This window comes from Lepisma saccharinum, chromosome 9, assembly GCF_977018435.1.
Source record: "Lepisma saccharinum chromosome 9, izLepSacc3.1, whole genome shotgun sequence".
Taxonomy (NCBI): Eukaryota; Metazoa; Arthropoda; class Insecta; order Zygentoma; family Lepismatidae; genus Lepisma; species Lepisma saccharinum.
The window spans coordinates 68767711-68789013 of NC_139237.1; the positions used below are offsets into that span (position 1 = coordinate 68767711).

At 35.4% G+C, this 21303-nt stretch overlaps 1 protein-coding gene across 4 annotated transcripts in view; it reads left to right on the forward strand.

The window, feature by feature from the left end:
• The window catches only part of LOC145992114 (calcium release-activated calcium channel protein 1-like), a 75896-nt gene extending 54995 nt beyond the window's left edge, over window positions 1–20901 (forward strand). For 3 of the 4 annotated variants that reach the window (XM_083128361.1, XM_083128359.1, XM_083128360.1), the window contains exons 2-4: window positions 5332–5502; window positions 16531–16659; window positions 17743–20901. In XM_083128361.1, coding sequence (XP_082984487.1) covers window positions 5395–5502; window positions 16531–16659; window positions 17743–18267 — 762 coding nt within the window. In that variant the 5' untranslated portion in view covers window positions 5332–5394 and the 3' untranslated portion in view covers window positions 18268–20901. The remainder of the gene's footprint in view (window positions 1–5331; window positions 5503–16530; window positions 16660–17742) is intronic. The other variant, XR_014442127.1, reaches the window with a different exon arrangement.
• The last annotated feature ends 402 nt before the right edge of the window (window positions 20902–21303 follow it).

Consider the following 21303-nt stretch of genomic DNA (forward strand, 5'->3'; position numbering starts at 1 on the left):
ATTGCAGGACCATAATAACTTCATTTGGATGGAGTGTTTCCTTAAGGGGGAGATGCTATTATGGGGGTTCGTTTACCCCGACCCAAAAAGATTATTCTGCGGATGCGCATGGGCGTTAGTGATTCTTTGATTGAAAGTATACCCTTATAATTACTTATATTATTAGTATGGGAGCGACTGGTTTAGGAATCGTATGTCCAAATGTCCAAGGCCCTTGACCGACAGTACCCCTCGAGAATTACGTAAAAAATATTTTTTATCGATACATTTACACTTTGATGTAATGTAATGTGTGTTTACAAGTGCAGAAATAAAAAATAAGAGATATTTAATCACAAAGTGTGACCCATGTAAGTTAATATAAAACCTACCTCATAGAACTTTCAATGAATAGGACCAGAATTTCATCTGCAAGGGGATTCAATTGAGGAAAAATTGGGTTGAGAAAGGTCACAAAATGAAAAACAATATTTTAAATGTGCTCAAAACATATTGACTACCTGAAACAACTTGGTTTAAAAGTTATAACTGAAATTGTATATAATGGGCCCCTCACAAGTGTTAGCCAGCCCCCCCTCTCTTTCTATATCTGTGTGTGGGGGAAGGGAGCTAGTTCTTCCCCTCAGCTATCAACTAGCATGGATTATAAATCAGTGCAATTGAACAAATTATATTAACAACATGCATAATTCATATAATAAGCAATATTAAAATATGCTGCAATGTAACCAAATATTTGACTACAAACACAAGAGGATAAAATTATCCCATCTAAGTATACAGCAACAAACAATATTCATACAATGATATTCAAAAACTGTCGCATGATAGATTTTTGGAATATTCATATGCAAAGAAACGAATGTGGAAGGATTAAAAATCATAGAAACTAGAGTTTGGACTCCAATTAAAAATTAACCAGTAGACCTACATAAAAATGATTTACATCGAAATTTAGCTCATTCAATTCTGCATTAATCTATGTTAACCAATTTTTTCTCCAATATGCCTTCTATTTTTTTTATCAGTATGAGAAAATGAAGTGCCCTTTTTTTTAGTTTTGCAAATTCTCCCTCTTTAAAATTATATAAATAAAAAAACAGGTGGTCCAATCACGATGAAATTTTAATACTGTGCAGTCAGAAAGGTTTTAAACACAATTATTAATTTTCAGAATTCAAAAATTGGTTAAAAAACTGTTCTTCTCAATTTGTGAAACAACTTTTTCTTACGAATGGTTTTACGATCTTGGTCTTCTTTTTAAACCCATTGCATCTGTTTTTAAAGTGCAGTATCATTGCCAATTCACATTGCAAAAACTATTTGATACAGATTTTTATTCAATGGAGTAAAGATGTATGTGGAAGATGGCAACACTGACTCACACTGACAGCACGCAGTTTCCATGGTTCAACAGACATCGCTGTGCGCTGCGTTGCCACGATCCGTGTATATCTTTACTCCCTGGAATAAAAAAATCTGCATAAAATCATTTTCGGAATGACAATGATACTGTATTTTAAAATCCGACGCAAACAGCAACAAGACAAGGCTTATATCGTATTTGTAGGACTACCCACTAGCAAGAAAATGTTTCACAAAATTGATAAGAACGGTTTCTTTACAAACTTTAAAAATCTGAAAATTAAGAAGTGTGTTTAAAACCTTTCTGCCTTCACTGTATTAAAATTTCATCATGATCGGATTTATTTATAGAATTTCAAAGAGAGGGATAATTTACAAAACTAAAAAAAAAAAACAGCACTCTTTTCTCATTCCGATAAAAAATAGAAGGCTTACTGTGAAAGAAACTTGGTTACCATAGAGTAACGCAGAATTGAATAAGCTAAATTTTTTATGTAACTTAATTTGTTTTTATGTAGGTGTACTGGCCAATTTTTAATTGGAGTCCAAACTCCAGTATCCATGATTTTTAATCCGACAGTAAGTATTGTTGGCACTGGTCACTAAAGCGATCAAATCTACAACTTATAATAATACAAGGTACATTCCTCAATAATTTCATTCCATGTGTTGAAAAGTTAGCATATCGACTACTTTTTAAAATGTGCCTTTTCCTAATAAATGTAAATAAACTAGAGTGCACGTCAAATCTCCTGCATATGGCGATAGCCAATAGCAACGGACTGCAGTGGTGCCATGTCGAAATCTCACACGGAGAAGAGAGAGCATGGTTGAGCGAAACACCTTGCCAAGGAACTAGGCAACGCCGCACATCTGTGATTCGCTGGTGCTGTTTAGCCGTTCAAGGCCATCTGCAGGAGATTTGACGTGCACTCTAATATAAGATATTGTAAGGGTATTTTTTCAGGTCAAGTAATCATTAAGAACAACACATTCATACAGGATTGCCTTTGTTAGGAGGGGGTAATCGAGGCATATTCCCCTCATAATAGTGTCTCCCCCTTAAAGAAACACTTCGTCAATATGAAGTTATTATGGTCCTGCAATATTATTTTAATAATAAACACAAACAACTGTGACTGAATTAAAATTATGTGTGTGAAATGTATACTTTTAAGTTGACATTGATTTTCCAGGGAAGGGGGCATGGTCCCCCTTGCCCCACTGTCTGTGCATCTATAAAAACATTATTTAAAATCTTATGCTCTAAAAATTTGCTTCAATGATATTTTGAAGCTAAATTCTTAGATTTTGAGTTCATTTGAAAAATATAAAATTTGGTATCCATTTTTACAAATCATATTTTCAGAAAGAATGAAAAAGCCATCAATTTTATTTCTGGGTAAGTTAAACTATATGTATGTAAGATCATTATTAAAATATTTGTGTTGGTGTTGCACGTTTCCCTTTCAATGATAATTCAAATTTTAGTAAACCATGTTTTCAGTCCAAAGAAATCACATAATAAAATTTTATTAATTTATTACTGTATTAAAACATAAATATGATATGTTGGCATTCTTTTTCTGGAATCCTTAATGTTTGGTTAACAATGATGTGAAGTTTCAGAAAGATTGAATAATTTATAAGAGAGATAGAATTATTTTTCTAAGACAGTGCAGCTCACACTTGGTGGCTCTGGGAATGGAAGAAAGGATGAATCACTGAAAGTTTGAGGGGCTATAAAAATGAAACCAGACAAGTTAGAGACAAAAAAATATTATGTGGTTTCTCACCACCAGAGAAGGATTAAATGTGCCAAGTTTCATCAAAATCTGAGAGCATTGGTTCCCAAACCTTGTTTTTTTGGTTGAATTGATATGGAATGACCTTTGCTCTACACAAGCTGCTTTGAAGATGTAAACTTTAGATATGTATTTATTTTGCATTACAGATTAATTGATATTGTCCATTTGTGAATAAATATTTAGGATCAATATAGCCTATGATGTGGTTGAAGATACAGTATAATACACTTTGAAGAAATATTAAACTCCAAGAAAACTTATCAAAAACTCCTTTGAACTTAATTATATGCACAGAGATATAGTTTTCATTCTTGAATTAGTTTTATTTTTTCGATAAGTCCATAACAACGGCAGTTTTTTTTTTGTCCTGACTACATGACAATACTGCTGTACAAATTTGACAAGTTATAGAAGATAAAAATGCTTTTACTGTTCGGTAACTGGAAATTGCATCACCACTCTATTATGTTCGGTTACGACGAATGTGGGTTGTGTTGGCATTTAGAAAGAATCAACATGCTGCGTGCAGTGGTCCATTTGAAAGGTGCAGAGGTGGTAGCTTGAGTAATTTTTGGAATTTGTCCAGGAGTTGACGAGTTTGCAACTTTGTGACACAGCAGCTGCTCAGATATATCTGTACCCACTTCGTTTTCTCCTACTGCATATACAGTTGATTTTTTGCATGAGTGTAGTTTAAAATTAGACATGTATTTTCAGATGATTCAAGTCATCTTGCATTCCATACCAAAGATTGCATTGTTAATAAGTAGTAACAAGATTTGATCTATGGCAAGAATTTATATATCTTTTTATGGTAACTCAGCATCATGAGGATGTATGTGGTCTGTAATTCTATACACAAAACAAACCGTATACTTTTAACCACTGTTTTAAATCTTTATGTACTTACGTTTTGGACACTGATTCTATCTCCATCCTCAGGGTAGTGTGCTGTATCTAATTAATAATTTGCTCAGGCCCTGGACACATGATGTGTTTGGGGATGGCGTCTATATGATGGAGTATAAAATCTGGTGCCTTGGTGGAGTATTTTCACTGGTCGAGGCTCCACTTGTCTAATAGTCGTGAGGACCAGTTGTAGGTGAAGGTGATATCATGAATCAGTTTATGTTCCTTGCACCATCAAATAGAGTGACATGTCAATAGTTCAAGCTTTATGCTGACCCATAGTTTTCACCTTACAAGAAATGTTACAGTGCAAATATTATATTTTTAATTGTGTTAATTTTATTCATTGTTGAGTTCTCTCCAAAAACATAGATCAACATGAAAGATATATTGATTTATTTTACTTAGATTTTCTGCCAATTTCGGCTAATCCGAAAGATGAGGTTGAATAATGATATGATGAAATTGAAAGGACACTCACGAACATCCATGCCCAGGCTGGGATTTAAACCCATGGGCATTGGTGTCGTAGTGCGTTGTGCAACAGAAAAATATATAAAATGTAAGTTTATAACATAAAGCTTCCTTGGGAACTTAATGATTGAATGTATAATGAGGGAACTTTAATTTGTGCTTCTCAACATCTATTCCATTTTCAATGTATTTTGTTGTATTAGCTAGTTTATTTTCCACTAGCATTACAAATATAAGACAGTAATTCATAGATTTTTTATATGACACGGTGTCTGCCAGTCAAGAAATTAACAGGTAGGTCAAGAATTTTTGTTATATTTTTTTTTACAGTAGAGTGAATTTACATTTGTTATGTACCAGTTCTGGGATGTGATAAATTTGAATATTTGGAAATCTAAAATTGTATTGATTTGTGGTTAACCTGTTTCTTAAGAATTGCATTCTTGTATGTGTGAAGTTTTGTAAAAATATTAAATAAAGTAATGTGGCCATTCTCCATCCAGGATGAAGTCTGATGCATTAATTTTTACATGCATTAATATTAAAGCAATTCTAAATCTCTTGTTAAGTACAGTTTCAGTTTAATTTTCTTATTTAAGTAGCGGGCGATTAAATAAATGTTAAGAAAAAGGGAGGGGAAGTCAGAAAAAAGAAAGGAAGGTCAAAAAAAAGTCATTAAAGAATCAAGGATGTTGGATCTGTTATTTTGGTAGACACCATGTATGAGCAAGTTGTTTATGTTAAAAAATAATGCTAATTTTTTTTGTTGTTCCAGAACGTGAAGGAGCAGCAGGACCATTGGGAAGGGGTGAAAAACTGGGGACATACCAAGGTCCCCATGTCCTCGTCATGGTCCAATAGTTCAGGTCGCCGCTCCACCTTCCAACCATCTTTCCAGCCACAGTGTCCCAGTCCTCTAACTATTCCAGGCGACTGTCCTTGGAAGGTAAGCTTCTCTATCATTTATACATTGAACATTTATTTATCTGTCATGCGGAATCATGTAATTGAATAAACCATATGAGAGTGTAGTTTTTACTGGTGCTCAAAGTTTAGGATAATCATCAAAACAAGGTGTAAGTCATTTACTTTTTGATTCCCCCTTCCACCCACTTTAAAAGAAGTCAACAAATATGAGGGGCATATAGGTAAAAATTATTTTTCAGTGTAAGCTATTTACCATAATTACAATCATGGTGATGCATGATCATAAATTACCACAATCAAATTATATATCCATATTCCTGAATAAGATTACATGATTTTTATGTCAAACTTGAGGTAAGATAACAAAAGTAGTTTTACATATATATATATATATATATATATATATATATATATATATATATATATATATATATATATATATATATATATATATATATATATATATATATATATATATATACCATATTTGTGGGTGTATAAGATGCATCCCATTTTTTGAACACATGTTTGAGGAAAAAACTTTATCACTGAATTTATAATTAATTTACAGTATTTATCATATAAGGCAATATAGAGGTCTACTTTCAACAAATAATTTGCCTAATCTAACTAGAAAAGAATACATTTTTATCTTCTTCGTCACACACCGCAACGAATCAAGAAAGAAATAGAAATGAAGGTAACAAGAACTGAGTTTTGGCATATAAGACGCACACTGTTTTTCAGGCCTATTTTTAAAGAAAAAAAGTGCATCTTATGCACCGGCAAATACGATATAACTTCAAACATACATATATGAAGCTTGTAATGTGATATTAAAAAAAAATCCTGTTAAATGCCTTCCTCACTGCAGAGGACATAATAAGTGTTTTGAATCACAGCGACCAACAGAAGATAATTGTCAGAAAAGTTTTCCCAAGTAAGTGCATTAACATAATCCAGAACTGTAAGTGCAATGAACATTGATTGAAGTTTTACAACTTCAATCTCAACTTCTGTGTTCTCTCTCGGTTCATACAGTGAAAGATAATTGTCATGTACAATTTCAAAGACATGATTAGGGTGACCAGACACACACATTCAAAAAAGAGGAAGAGTCCCCCCGATGGCGTAGTGGTAACATCATTGCCTTGTAATGAAGGGGTCCCAGGTTTGATACCTAGTGGAGGTACATAGTGGTTCGGATCCCACTTTAAACTGTTAGTCCAGTTCCGATTAGCCTTACTGTGCATGAAGTGGACTTTAAACACCAACTCAACACAACTAAACTAAAAAAAGAGGACAGAGCATTCCGAGAAAGGACAAAGTTATAGAAAAGAGGATGCCGCAAAAAAATGTCAACACATTTGCCATTACTCATAATTTATTCAATGTAAAAATTTTACCAACACTTCGCTCACAGATACTTCTCAGATGATCCTTTTCAGAAATTACCTCTTACCTTTAAGGAAAGAAAGAAATCTCCTAATCTATTATTTAACACTTGACAATCATAATTAAGAATATCTATAATTTGAAGCACAAAATTTTACTCCTTTTCCAATTCTTGTCTATTAGATTGAAATATCCCCATAAGTGAATGCAAGTGTAACAAGTAAGTTTCGCTTTTACACATTTCCAAAAAACTGAATTACAATGTTGTGTAGTTTAGATTGCAACAAGAAATATATTAATGCTACGAACATTTCTAGCACACTTTCAACAGCAGGGAAAGGTGACAGTCACCTTACACATTACTTCTTATTCGTTTCTTCCGTCCTTTAAAAGCTGGATATATTCTTGCGAGACCATTGTTGAATTTACACTTTTGTTTCATATTTCATAAAAGTAAATATTACTTAATAATCAAAATTCTCACTACACGTTTCTGCATCGCATATTCACGACTCGAGAAGAAACTGGCGGACCTCCGTGGCAGAGTGGTTATCACACCATGCCACAACACCAAGAGTCTCGGGTTCGAATCCTGGCCTGAGCATAGGTGTTCTTTGCGAGTGTCTCTTCAGCAAAATCATCATATCATCAATCATTCTCATCTTCGTGACTAGGAGAGTACAGAAAAGCGAAGTAAAATAAACCAATCAATCAAAAATTAACTGTACAGAACACATGCGTTCCAGCAGTCTGAGATGCACTCAGCAGGCAAAGCAAAGAGTTAGAATAATACTAATGACTCAGTTGGGCAAAATGATCGTGTTCAGCTCTCAGATGCTAGGTGAGCATTGCTTGAAAACTTAATATACCCCAAATGATATTCCCTAAATGATCGTTATATGTGGAAGCATTCTCTATGCAGCACATTTGCTATGATTGATGCTGTACTCTTTCAAAAAAAAAAATCTATTTCTGAAAATCTTTGGACCTAAAAGGGATGAGGAAACAGGTGAGTGGAGAAGGTTACATAATTTAGAACTACATAATTTGTATTCATGTCCAGATATTATTAGAATAATTAAATCAAGAAGACTTAGGTGGGCAGGCCATGTGGCACGAATGGGAGAGGAAAGAGGAGTTTACAGGATTCTTGTTGGGAAACCTGATGGTATGAGACCTGTAGGAAGGCCAAGACGAAGATGGAGGGACAACGTTGAGATGGACCTAAGGGAAATCGGTAGAGATGGAAAAGAGTATATAGAACTTGCTCAAGATAGGGAAAGATGGAAGGCCTGTGTTGCTGCAGCCATGAACCTTCGGGTTTAAGAAGGCTAGGGAGTTAGTTAGTTAGTTTAGTTCTGAAAATCCACCTGGGTGCCGGACTGACACCTAAAAGGAGAACATGTCTGGAAAACAATTTCCCTAAATCTAACCGTAGGAGTTTTCTGCTATAAAAATTATGCAAAAAGGGGAGGGCTGTAGCAAGCATAGAAAAAGTAGTAACCAATCAAAAGGAAATGATGAAGAAGGCATCAAGGTCTTACTTGTATTATTTGTAGGTAATGAACCCAGTGGTACTGCATGTACGAGATGGCAACGTGAGAAGTTGCACGCACAGGTCTGTCAAGAGTGCACAAACACTTTCAAAATTTTACAAGAGAACATGAAAATTTGAATCCACTGGATGTTTATATCATGAGAAACGTCTGGCCTGTGTACATACTGAAAAACTGAAGTTGTACTAATTCTGCAACTATGCCTCAAACACTTATAATGTGTATTTAAAACTTGAAGACTTCTTCAATTCATGTCATAATGTTTGTTGTATATGAATTCAGTTTAGCATTTGCACCATCCTTTTTTAATAACCATTTTGTAGCAAGGGTACAGATTTTATGGCTGGGTACACTAGCTCTGGTACAAATAGTTGCTTCTTCAAAACCCTGCTTTCCCAATTCCTATTACTCATCTATATGAATCATAACATTTGGGGAAATGATTTAAAATGGAAGCTTCTCCCACCCTTGGTATTCTATTTTTTCATAGTACAGTGACTTAATTGTGTGCATTTGCATTTTTTATACTATCAATTTCAGCACCAGTTTAATAAGAAAAATTATGTACAGTAAATAAATTGCAACATTTTGGTGTAATTATTTTCATTTTAGTAATGTATTACATTGTATGAGTGCAGTTTTCAAACTTCTTTCTCAGACACTTTATCAAGAAAAGAGCAAATTCTTTCACTGCACAATTTATCTTAGTGTGTCGCTGCTGTGTATGTACAGGACTACTATAAATTATTCATTCGATTTCAAAACACTGTATTTTCCAAAGTATTCCACATACAGATATGAATGAGACAAGAAAATAACTGTAAACTCACCAAGTTTGCAGTGTGACACACCAGTTGGCAGTACGAGTGCAGTGCCTGTACAAAATGGTGACAAACCGAGAAAAGAGTTTTTGTGTGTTGAAATATGTGAGATGTTCATCTGTTATTGCAGTACAGTGTGAATTCAGAAGAGAGTACAGAAAAGAACCACCATGTAAGCAGAACATTTTGCAGGGGTATCAGCAGTTTGAGGACACTGGTTGTCTGTGTAAACAGAAAAGTACAGGTCGACCAAGCGTGTCAGCTGAAACAGTGGAGAGAGAGGGAAAGCTAAGTCCACAAAAATCAACAGTCAGAGCAAGCCACGAACTTGCAATTCTGCAACAAATGGTGTGGAAGATGTTGTGACGGTTGAAATTTAAACCTTACCGTCTGCAGTTTGTGCAATGATTAAAGCGGGAAGATTATGGCTGGTGATTGAAATTTTGCATCACAATGCAGGAAGCATTGGAGGTTGAGGATTTTGCCACCAATGTGATATTCAGCGATGAAGCAACTTTCAGTTTATCAGAAAACCTCACGCAATTACGCAATTGTGAAGCATAAACGAGATTCGCCGAAGGTGAATGTTTTCTGTGAGAAGACTGTGACTGGTACGTTGGCAGTGGGTTGTTTCCACAACTGAATGCTGATTCCGGGAATTTCGTCTACCAACAAGAAGAGCCACCCCCCTCCGCCCCATTGGAACATCAATGTTCGTCGCTACTTACACAAACTTCCACATCGCTGGATTGGGCATTTTGGTGTGGATAACGTAGCTATGTTTGCTTGCCCCCCCCTCAGGTCACCTAGTCTTAACGCCATGTGACTCTTTCCTTTCGGGGTACGTTAAGGACCTTGTTTACGTACCCCCACTGGCAGAGCTCAGGGAACGCATCAATGCTTCTTTGATGACCATTGACAGGGGATTGCTACAAAACGTATAGGTGGAACTTGTGTGTCGTGTGGCCAGAGGAGCACACATAAAACATTTGTAGAATGCGAGGAAAATTTGGTGAGTTTACAGTTATTTTCATGTATCATTCATATCTGTATGTGCAATACTTTGGAAAATACAGTGTTTTGAAATCAAATTAATCATTTATAGTAGCCCTGTATTATAAAGCTGTTGACATACAAGCAGTAACCTGGTATCGGTGTTAAAGTTTATATATTTTTAAAGTTGTTCTGACTGTTAGAATGAGGAATGAGTTCTGTTTAATCAATTAAATGAAAAGGTTATTTTTTCTTGTGTTCAGTTTTGTAATAATTTTAAACTGCCTTGTTAAAGATAGGTTACTGTGCATAAATTAGGCTAAGCTATATTAACTGTAATTTATATTAGGTAGCAAAGTAGCATGGCTTTCTGCATGACCTAGGGCTACAGACATTCTAGAATTGAGTATGGTTCACATGCCTTAGCAACATACCCAACTGTGATTGTAATGCATATAGCTATCATGATATTAGAAATTTGATTGGCAAATCCTTTTTTTGACATGTGTAACACAAAGACTAATGTGATATAGATCTACTGCTTAAATTTGAATTTGACTGTGAAATTTTGCATTGACACTGTGATGCAAATCTTGGAGACTACTAGAAATAGATATTGTTCACTTGGAGAGGAAAAAAGGATAAAGTTTATCACCAACTAATTTTTACAAGTAAGTGTGTGAAATTGGATTCAGTTGTATATTCTCCCATTTTGTCTGAATTATTTGGTCGAATTTTATATTTTCTCACAATCTTATTAGCCTCATTACAAATCTTATATATTTATACCTTTATTGATTTTTACACCACACAAAATGTTCATATAATTTAATTGAAGGTTATTTTTCTTATCTTCTGATATATGAAATACTGTAGTGAGCTTGCTACCTTGTAGATATTTCACCTGTCAACTGTGATAGTAGTGTTTACCTAAAAGTATATGAGATTTTTACCAGATATAGCACCAAAATCGGGTGCTATATCAAAAATAAATGATACTATTGAAGAAAGTAAGACAGAAATGTCAGTTTGCAAAAATGCAAAGACAGTTTGCATAGAAAGAAATAATTGTGTGATAATGATGGGGTTAAAACGAACAAAGGGTGTGAAGGAGGAGATAAATTGGAAACTACAATATCAAGTTATTTTACTAACTATTATTATCATTTTTGTATTTGTTGTCAGGTTTGGTCAAATACCAATGGAAACATGTTTCACTGTTCATAACATATTCTGTCAGTCCCAAAAGTATCTAATACAGGGTCTCAGAGAATGAATGGTGAGGTTTCATGAGGTCTCTGAAGTGTGTATTGTGTGTAATGGATTGAAAGTGCTTTTATTTTATGCAGTCACTTAAAAGTATTACGAACAACATAAGTAAGTTTCAATATGTGCATTACTAACACCGTAGCACACGTCTTCAATTTCAGTCCACACTCTGGCAAGAACGTCTGCAGTAGCGCTTGCAATTGCTTGTCCGATTCTTTTCTTAAGGTGGTAAACCTTATTTTTGACATAGAAGAAGAAGTTAAATGGAGTAAGATCAGGACTTCTTGCAGGCCATGGGATAGATCCACTTCTGCCAAACAACTGTTCTGGAAATCGGCGATTCAACTCTTCTTGCATGTGATCAGTAAAGTGGGCCGGTGCTCAATCTTGTTGAAAGATGATCTGCAACTCTCCATCTTCCATTTCCATTTGAGGAAACACACAGTTCTGTAGCATGCCCATGTACGCAGTGGAGCTGATGTTAGTTTCAGCAAAACAGAATGAGCCTAAAATCTTGTTACGCATTAGGCTGCACTAGACAACATTAGGAGAATTTCGTAGAAAAAGGATATTTTCAAAAAAATTCTAGTTTGTGAAGTCTCTGTAGCATGCCAACAGCGAATTTAACCTTATGCTCCTTGTCCTTTGGTTTGATTGCATGCAACAGTTGAATTTTATAGGCATGTAACCTTAATCTCTTCTGCACAACGTCATACACAGTTGACATAAGAAACCTAACTATTGACTATGGCATGATATGGACTTCTGAGGACTCCGAACACAAGACTGTTGGATTGTTTCAACATTTTATTTTGATGTTCTAGGCCTTCCTGTTGTTATTTCTTTTTGCACGCTGTCGGTCTTCTGGAACTGTTTGTACTATCGCCTGATGTTGTTCTCATGTGCTGGATCTCTTATTTTGTTCTCGTCTGAATCTCTGTTGTACCAGAACCGTGGACTTGTGTTCCACCAGTCATAAGATGCATGCAGCTTTGTCAAACATCTGAAACGAAAGAAAAAAAGGTAAATTTAACAACAATGACAGTAAAATAAAAGCACATGCACACAATATTTTTATATGACTAAATTAAATAAAACCAATTTCAATCCATTACACATAATACGTACTTCACAGAGACCACATGAAACCCCACCATTCCATTCTTGGAGGCCCTGTACATTTTTTTTTACAAGTAATGTTTGATGTGATAGAAGTGCATTGACCATAAAAATTAAACATGCACTTCCACTTTTTAACAATGGTTTGTTGTGGGTTTTATAATTATTCAGCATGATAAACTCAAATTTCACTTCTCAACCTTTTATTGTCCAATAATTGTATGAAATATGCCTATCTAACCTTCCTTTAAATCATGGATGCATAATTTTCATATTTGGATGTACTTATTTCCTGCTTGACTTGAGTTGTATTCACAGCCTTTTGTTTCAAAAACACACATTTTTTTTAAGTTGAGTTATTATTCATAGGCTCCTTGCTTTGTCTGTACATTATTTTATTTTATTTTATACACGCCCTTCCTTTTTTCTATTCCAAGTAGTAGGGCTGACCAGTCTCTTAAACGATTTTTTACCTCAACCTGAGCGGGCCCCTGCTTGTATATTGGACACCGGCAAGTGGACCACCGTTTGGTAGGTGTCAACAAACACATATTTAACATTGTTGTGCATGTCCTTAATCCTTATTAACAAGTTCTTGTTGTAACTGTTTATTAATAAGTTGAGAATGTTCCTTAACGATTAACTTTTTGTTTGTTCAGTTGTTAATACATTAATTTAACAAAACTAACACATGCTTTATTGTTGCTCTGAATTGTTTGTAGTGTTTTATATTTGCTTACTAATAATTCTCCCTTTTTTTTTGTGTGTGTGTGTGTGTGTGTGTGTGTGTGTGTGTGTGTGTGTGTGCACATTAGATGGATGTTGTTGTTGTTTATTATGTGAAACTTAAGAGATAATATGAGTTAAAGTTGGTACTCTTTGTTGTGTTTTAACATAACTTGTGATTCTAGGATGTTGAATATAAAATTTCTTTCTTCAGTTCTATTCACATATCAGCCAAAAATTAAAGTATAATGCTAGAGCAGTGGTCAAAGTGAGGGGGATGCAGCTCCCAAGCTAGCAAAATTTTTGTATTTTAGGTTTTGATTTATTTTCGAAGTGCCATTCCGAAGATTGTTGACCTGTTTGCATGTCATACTCATACACCCATGTCTCATCACCAGTTATGATGCGTTTCATGAAGGTTGAGTCACTAGAGGTTCACGAAATCATGTCTTCAGCAACATCCCTGCGATGTGCTTTTTGCAGGAAATTCAGCTCCTTCGGAACAAGTCATGCCACGATGCAGTTCATGCCTAACACATCAGTCAAAATGTTGTGAAGGGACATGTGTGATGCCAAGCTCACGAGCCACCTCTCACACACTCACACGCCAGTTTTCAAGCACCATTGTCCTAATTTTTCCGACGTTTTCGTCAGTCTTCAACGCGGAAGGTAGACCAGAACAGGGCAAATCAGCAACAACTTCTCTGCCTTCTTTGAAAGCCTTGTACCATGCATACACTTGTGTTTTAGACAGACACGAATTACAAAAGGCCTTTTGTAGCATTTTCAACGATTCAGCACACGACAGTCCGTTGGCAACACAAAATTTCAAACAAATTCTTTGTTCGATATTTGTCTCCATTCTGCAGATCGCAGGACACTCGTCAGCACAACTAACGTAAACAGTTGCTGTGCACAAACTGATGGATAGATTACTCTACCCCTCTGCGTGGTCATTCATTACAGTGCTGCCGTCCTACAGACAAAATTAATTCTCGATACCTCCAATGTTGGACTTTTACCAGCCAAATTCCGGTACTTTTTTTGTACTGAAGGTATTACATAAAGAAACCAAAGATTTCACTTTTATACTGATAGCATGCCTTCATTTATGGCATATGATTGTGATATGCTCTACACATACTAATTAGTAATTAGTAACTAGATTCAGTTGGACAGATTGACAAATAAACACTAGTGCATACATCAGTAACTCCTGGTACCAGTTGGTGGCTTTCATAGACAGCTAATTATGTTCTAATAAATAGCTAAAACATGATGCGCATTCATTCAATCATTTATTAGTTACCGAGAGTCGTACCAAGTTTACATGTATCTGAGTAGCATCCAAGTAGTCATGATTATGCACATAATTCTGAGCTAGTCGGGATGACTACTTGGATTGCACTCACAATATAGAGGGCTATATCTGAGTGCCCAGAAACCACCCAATTTGGACTAAACCATGGATTTTAAGTACAGTAAAAAAAGTGGTTACAACTTCGGCTCCTTTGTTGATCCAGGAATAAATAATCTTCCAGTACCTGTATTGTCTCCTTCTTTCTGAATTTTCTTGTTTAAAATTGATATTCTGCCCTTTTGAGTGATGTAGTGGTTGCTAATAAAATGTGATCAAGCAATGACGACCGACAGCAATGAATTCTGTAAAGTTATGCTAAGTGTAACTGCCCCCAAAGTTGCTCATTTGCTCATACATCCACGGACACATCGGATTTGTAACAGGATGCATACAACCCAGAAGTACCCATGGCTGTACAAGATTATTGTGGCCCCAGTGAATTATCCCTTTCCCCAATTACTCCTAACTTGTTCCTATTTTTTTTTTCTTTACAAAGGAAATCCCCCAGCATGAAAAAACCTGGATACACCCCGGCCAGCTCCTGTTCTCTAGATCACTTGGTAAGATCAAAACATGAGAAACAAGACCAAAGTCTCCAGTGTCTACATGCCACATAAAACATGTAACAAATGTTTGACAAAGTTGTTTGAAACACACATGCGCCCATAGTATAGGGTAGGAAGAATGGTTATGTGAAGTTATACCCGAGTTTCACTGACATCATCGAAATATGTATTATGGGATGGAGCCTGAATATTTTTTTTTCCAACTTGGTTGAAAAGTTTTCAGTGGAACAATCTTTCCCAACCTCTACATAGGTGTCATTATTTAGCGAGACTATCATGGATGTGCCAAAAGTCATTGACACTACCAAGTGTTTCATGGGGATCCAGGCATTTTTTTCGTGTAATTTATAACTAGAGCCCAGATTTGTAAGCGAAATGCATATTCTTTTCCAGACTTCTAATGGTAAGGAGAAAGGTTATACTTCGTATTACATACCTTGATGAGCTATGTAACTAAGGTTAAAAGTGCTTATAAATGCTTATTTCTGCAGGAAACGGTTATGCTTGCTTATTTTATGATATTGGTTTAAAATAGCATATTTTACCCAAATCTGTCATATTTCAATCACACGACGGCATTGGGATGACAAGATCAATGTTTCTAACTAGCCGCACGGGAGAAACGGCATCCAAGAAAAGATACAGTACATCCAAAACATTTTTCCAAATTACCTGATATTATAACACAATTGAAAGCTCGAAATAATCCATTGCAACATTCGCTTTCTCTCATTGATGAAATTTCAGTAACGTTGTCTTCAGAAACTCACGGTGTTGCTAAAATTGTGTCCAAGAAGCTCATCAGGTTTACTGAAAAATCCTGGTTACAAAACACTGTGTCAAATTTATAAAAATATTTCTGGTGAAGAAACAGACGTTGAAGAGGAATTAACCGAAGAAGAACTGTGGCGTTTCTCAGATGCGCCTGTGATGTCATGCTACGTGGAAAGAACATTTTCACTGTACAAATCATTCTTCACTGACAGACGCAGGAGCTTCACACAAGAAAATCTCAGGATGACCTTCCTTACATACTGTAACAGCTTTGAATAAGATAAGAGATCAAATAAAAAAGTGTTTTTTCAGATTTTCCTGTATTTGTTTATGCTTATTTTGGTGCTTATTTGGTTCATTTTTTGTTCTTATTAACTGGCTTATTTTACTGTTTGGTTGTGCTTATAAATCCGGGCCCTATTTATAACTTTTTTTGCAGGCTTTTAATACTGACTGTTTCTTCTGCAGGGAAGGATGTCTCAGGCAGGTGATGGTATGCATACCCCTGGGTATCTAGCATGGAGGAAGTTGCAACTAAGCAGAGCAAAGTTGAAGGCTTCCAGCAAAACCTCTGCCCTTCTCTCTGGTTTTGCTATGGTGAGTTTCATTTTCATTATTTCTACCACCACCTCTGCAGGTTGAGGTAGAAACAATTGGATTATTTCAATTGGACACTATGCCTACATATTGATATGAGGTGTGCCGGTTCATGCACCAGTGTGTACAGATAAAGATGCTCCCTGCAAACTCGTGAACTAAAGTGCACCATCATTTGTTTTCTCCTCTCTCTCTTATCTTGGTCAGGCACAGCACACTATGACGCAGGGGATTCCAGGTTCAAATCCCAGCCTGGGCATGGGTGTTCTTTGTGAGTGTCCTTTCATCAATTTCATCATTGTCATAATTTTCAACGCAATTAGCCAAAAGTGGTAGAAAAGTGAGGAAAAATAACCTAATTTAACCAACCTTATGTTTGTCAAGCTGTAAAGTGATTCCTAGTCTCCAGTTGCATTGGTATGTTAGTCAAGAAAAACAACAAATGTTTGCCATAGAAACATATAGTAAAAATAAAACACCAATGCAGGCATGCTAGTAAAACAAATACAGAATTTCGCCAACTTCAATTTTGTGACAATTTCTGAAAACCTGTATGACAAACGTTGGTTTACGTGCAGTAAACCAGATGACATGGGAGAATACGCCACTGCATTACACCTGGACCCTGTGGCTGAGTGGTTAGCACATCGTGCTGTGACACTAAGGGTCCTGGGTTCGAATCCCGCTCGGGCTTGGTTGTTTGTGAATGTTCATTCATCAATTTTATCATTTCATCACTCATCCCCATCTTCGCAAATCAGCCAAGAGGCACAAAACGCAAAGTAAAATAAACTAAATCAATCAATCAATCATTACACCTGGATTTGTATTACTGGTAAGTGTTTGTTTATGTCTGTACTGTGTAGTACAATTATATGTATATTTATATATTTATTTCTCCTCATAAAAATCACAATCCCCAAGATTTCAAATTGCCTAAAATTTGAGGACAATTATTTCCTCTATCAATATATCCTGTCTTTTTATGCCTTATGGCTAATCAATTACACTAATATGGTGAAAAGTTAATACTGATTTTCCACATTAATGTTGAAACAATTAATTAAACAATTTTCTTCGCAGGTGGCAATGGTGGAGGTTCAACTAAACAAGGACACAACTGTTCCTCAGGAGATGCTAATTGCATTTGCAGTGTGCACAACATTATTGGTAGCCGTGCATATGTTAGCCCTCATGATCAGCACATGCATTTTGCCCAATATTGATGCCGTGTGCAACCTCCATTCTATGAACTTGGTGCACGAATCACCACACGAACGTCTCCACTGGTACATAGAGACTGCTTGGGCATTCTCGACCTTGTTAGGTCTTATCTTGTTCCTCTTTGAAATAGCTATACTCTGTTGGGTGAAATTTTATGATTACTCCAAGTATGCTGCATGGTCTGCGTGCATAGTACTGATTCCGGTACTAATATTATTCCTTGTATTTGCCATTCATTTTTACCGGACCTTGGTCACGCACAAGTACGAGGTGACGGTGTCTGGAATTCGCGAGCTCGAGCTCCTTAAGCAGCAGATCGAGGAAAACGACATGGAGACAAGAACGAACGGCATGCCCATGTACAGCAATGTGCAGATCGTGTAATGAGAATTCAGCGTGTGAATATTTTTTGGCATAATTTATTTATTTATTATCCAGAGCGTGATACCTGAATCATTTCCAAAATAATTTGATTCAGAGCATGATACCTGAATCAGTTCCAAGATAATTTGGTTGTCAAAGTGGATTTACACTATCCAGCTAGGGACGAGCTCCTTTTATGAATTTTCAATATGTGATCTTCCATGACCATTGTGATGCAAAGACAGCTAGCTGTTGCTGTTTTTGTCTTCTGCGAAGATAACCATGACTGCGTAACAAGTCTTGGGTACTTGTAGATGCACAAAACTGACTTTTGTTTGTTGCAGTTGTTGCTCTGGTATTTAGAGCAATAACTGATTTCCTATTTTGTTGTGATTTGGGTATGTTAATTTGTACAAAGGGCATTTGTGGGAGATAGTAAAGAAACTTATGTTTTTGTGATATTGTGATGAAATGGTTTGCAGGGATTTTGTATCGAGAGAAGGAATAATCGTGTGAGTGATGCAGATACATTTTACCATATGATATTTGATTGACAAAGTTACCTGGATCAGTTATGTTCTACTTGCCATCTTCTTGCAAACAATTTGTACACTTGGATGTTATTATTATTATTATTATTTTTGTTTTTCTTCTTCCTTAATGCTATTTTATACTAATTAATGTAAAACTGGATAGATAAATGGCCTCTCAGCAACAAACATGAAATATGACAAAACATTTTTTTTTGTTGGTAGTTGCATTTTTCCATTTTACGTCCATTACTCTTTCTAGCTCACTTTTCTTGTTTCTTTTTGTGTATACAAACACTAAGTGTTGAGTTTTACTCATGTATCTTACTATCTAAAACATGTGACGTTCTTAATAAAACTGACAATTAGATATTTGTGAAAAAGTTTCGTAGGAACTATTTTACATCTTTTCATTGTTTACACATGCAGGACCATTATGTATTTATTCAAAAGGTGTAACATTCATTGGAAGAGTTTGCTTGAATCATAATTGAAACTTAAATATGGTACAAATTATATATACAATCTCGCACATGCTTCAGAATGTATTAAATATGTTTTTGGCATATTTTTAGTGTTGTTTTGCAATATGCTGACAAGCAAATGATTACAAGGTGGTTCAAACAAAAATGTTAGAGAAAGAAAATATATTTGAAACAGATTTAAAGTGTGTAAATTACTGTATGGAGTACTTAAACTTGAATAGCAGAATAATTACTTGGATTAATTTAAGTTAAATCTTAACTCAGTCCTTAACTGTGGTAGACTGAAAGAGAAATGTATGAATTACTGTTAATAAGGTTATGAATTATTTGTATGTGAAAAATAGTAAGTTTGTCTTCTTTTTACTGTGTTATATCTACTTGGAGAAGTTGACTCAAAAAACGCTATGATAAAAATTTTCGAGAAATGTTTCAGATATCTAAATTGAAAAATTATACTTCTGAAATGGTTGTGTAAAGTTGTAGTAGCTGAAGTTACTAAATTAACTGGGAATCAATGGAGTAATTTGATGTCCAGTGAGGTTTTTACATGTTAAAAAAAAAAAAATATTATTTTGATCAGAAAAAATACTTTGTTATTGTGTTGTATTTGACATGTTTACATTGTTTTTCTATCTCTCTGGATAATCACATACAGTGGGGATGAATGATGATTTGATGCATAATTTGCCGGTAACCTTCCTGATCTTTAACTTTACTTATTCAAAGGCAAAACAAAAATTTAGCCAATTGTTTCTTAATCCACAAAATATTTTCAAACTGTATTTATGAACTAGCATTTACTCCACTGTTATTAATTAGTAGATGTTCCAATGTTAAGTTATTTTATATAACTTCTAATAAACTAAAAAATTCTTACGTAGGGACATCAAATGGCACTAAAGATCCAATTTTTGTGTGTTAAGAAACACATTTTGGATGTAAAATATGCACAAATGCACACTGATGCAAGCCAAGCTCCGTTGAATCATAGTCTTCCTCCCTACCTGAGTAGGTGCCTTCATAACCTCACATTTTACCAACCACTGCAGTCGCAGAGTACTGTGATGTCATCGCGGAAGCACTTGCATTCATATGCCTGCCGATTTATGTGGAAGCGCAACCCCGCTACCAGCAAGAGCAAAAGGATTCGATTGGGATGAATTAGTTTTGTATTGAAAGTCTGTGAAAATTAATACATGATAATAATAATACATTATAATAATATGCACCAAAATTAATTATCAGGGACTTCTATTTTCATCGCACTTGAAACTAACAATCTTTTTGTTAATGTATAAATCTCAGATTTTGCTATTTATTTTGTCATTAACTTTCTTGGTAGAACACCCTTTTTTGATCAAAAAAAGAAAGAAAAGAAATTTGTAGTCTTGGTTAAAAATAAGTTAGATAATGAATGTGTTTTGTTACATATGTAATCTTACACCATCTTTTTACTATTGCTATAGGTAAGAAAAGTTCCCCATGACCATTGCACCGTACCATGAAGGCACATTTAGGGGTTGTGCAGGTAGGGCATTACATTCTCGATCTCAGTCATTTTGGAGGTGATGTGACTAGCACCTGGCTCTGGCCGCCTTTAACCCCTACAGGTATAACTTGACAAGTTTAAAAACAAGACAGCAATCCATTGTTTGCGCACCTCATGTCACATTTCCCCACTCCATTGTCTGCGGCGACGTTCGTTCGCAGTGTTGCAACCTGGAGGGAGAGAATCGTCTGAATTTTCAACGAAATTTGAATGTGAAAGGCATGAAATAGTATCCCGTCACCTACACTACCTATTGATTATGCTAAATTCTAAATACATTTTGATATTTTCCCTTTAAACCTTAAATGAATTAAGTTATTAGGGATATTTCTTACCAGCACAAGAAATGTATGAAATAAAACGATAGAAAAATGAAAAATATATAAACGATAGAACTGTGCTCACCTTCTAAATGTTTTCCAGTTCTCCTTCAGTTTCACTCTCCCACTCATCCGAGTCTGTGTCTACTGATGAATCTGTGTCCGTGTCTGAA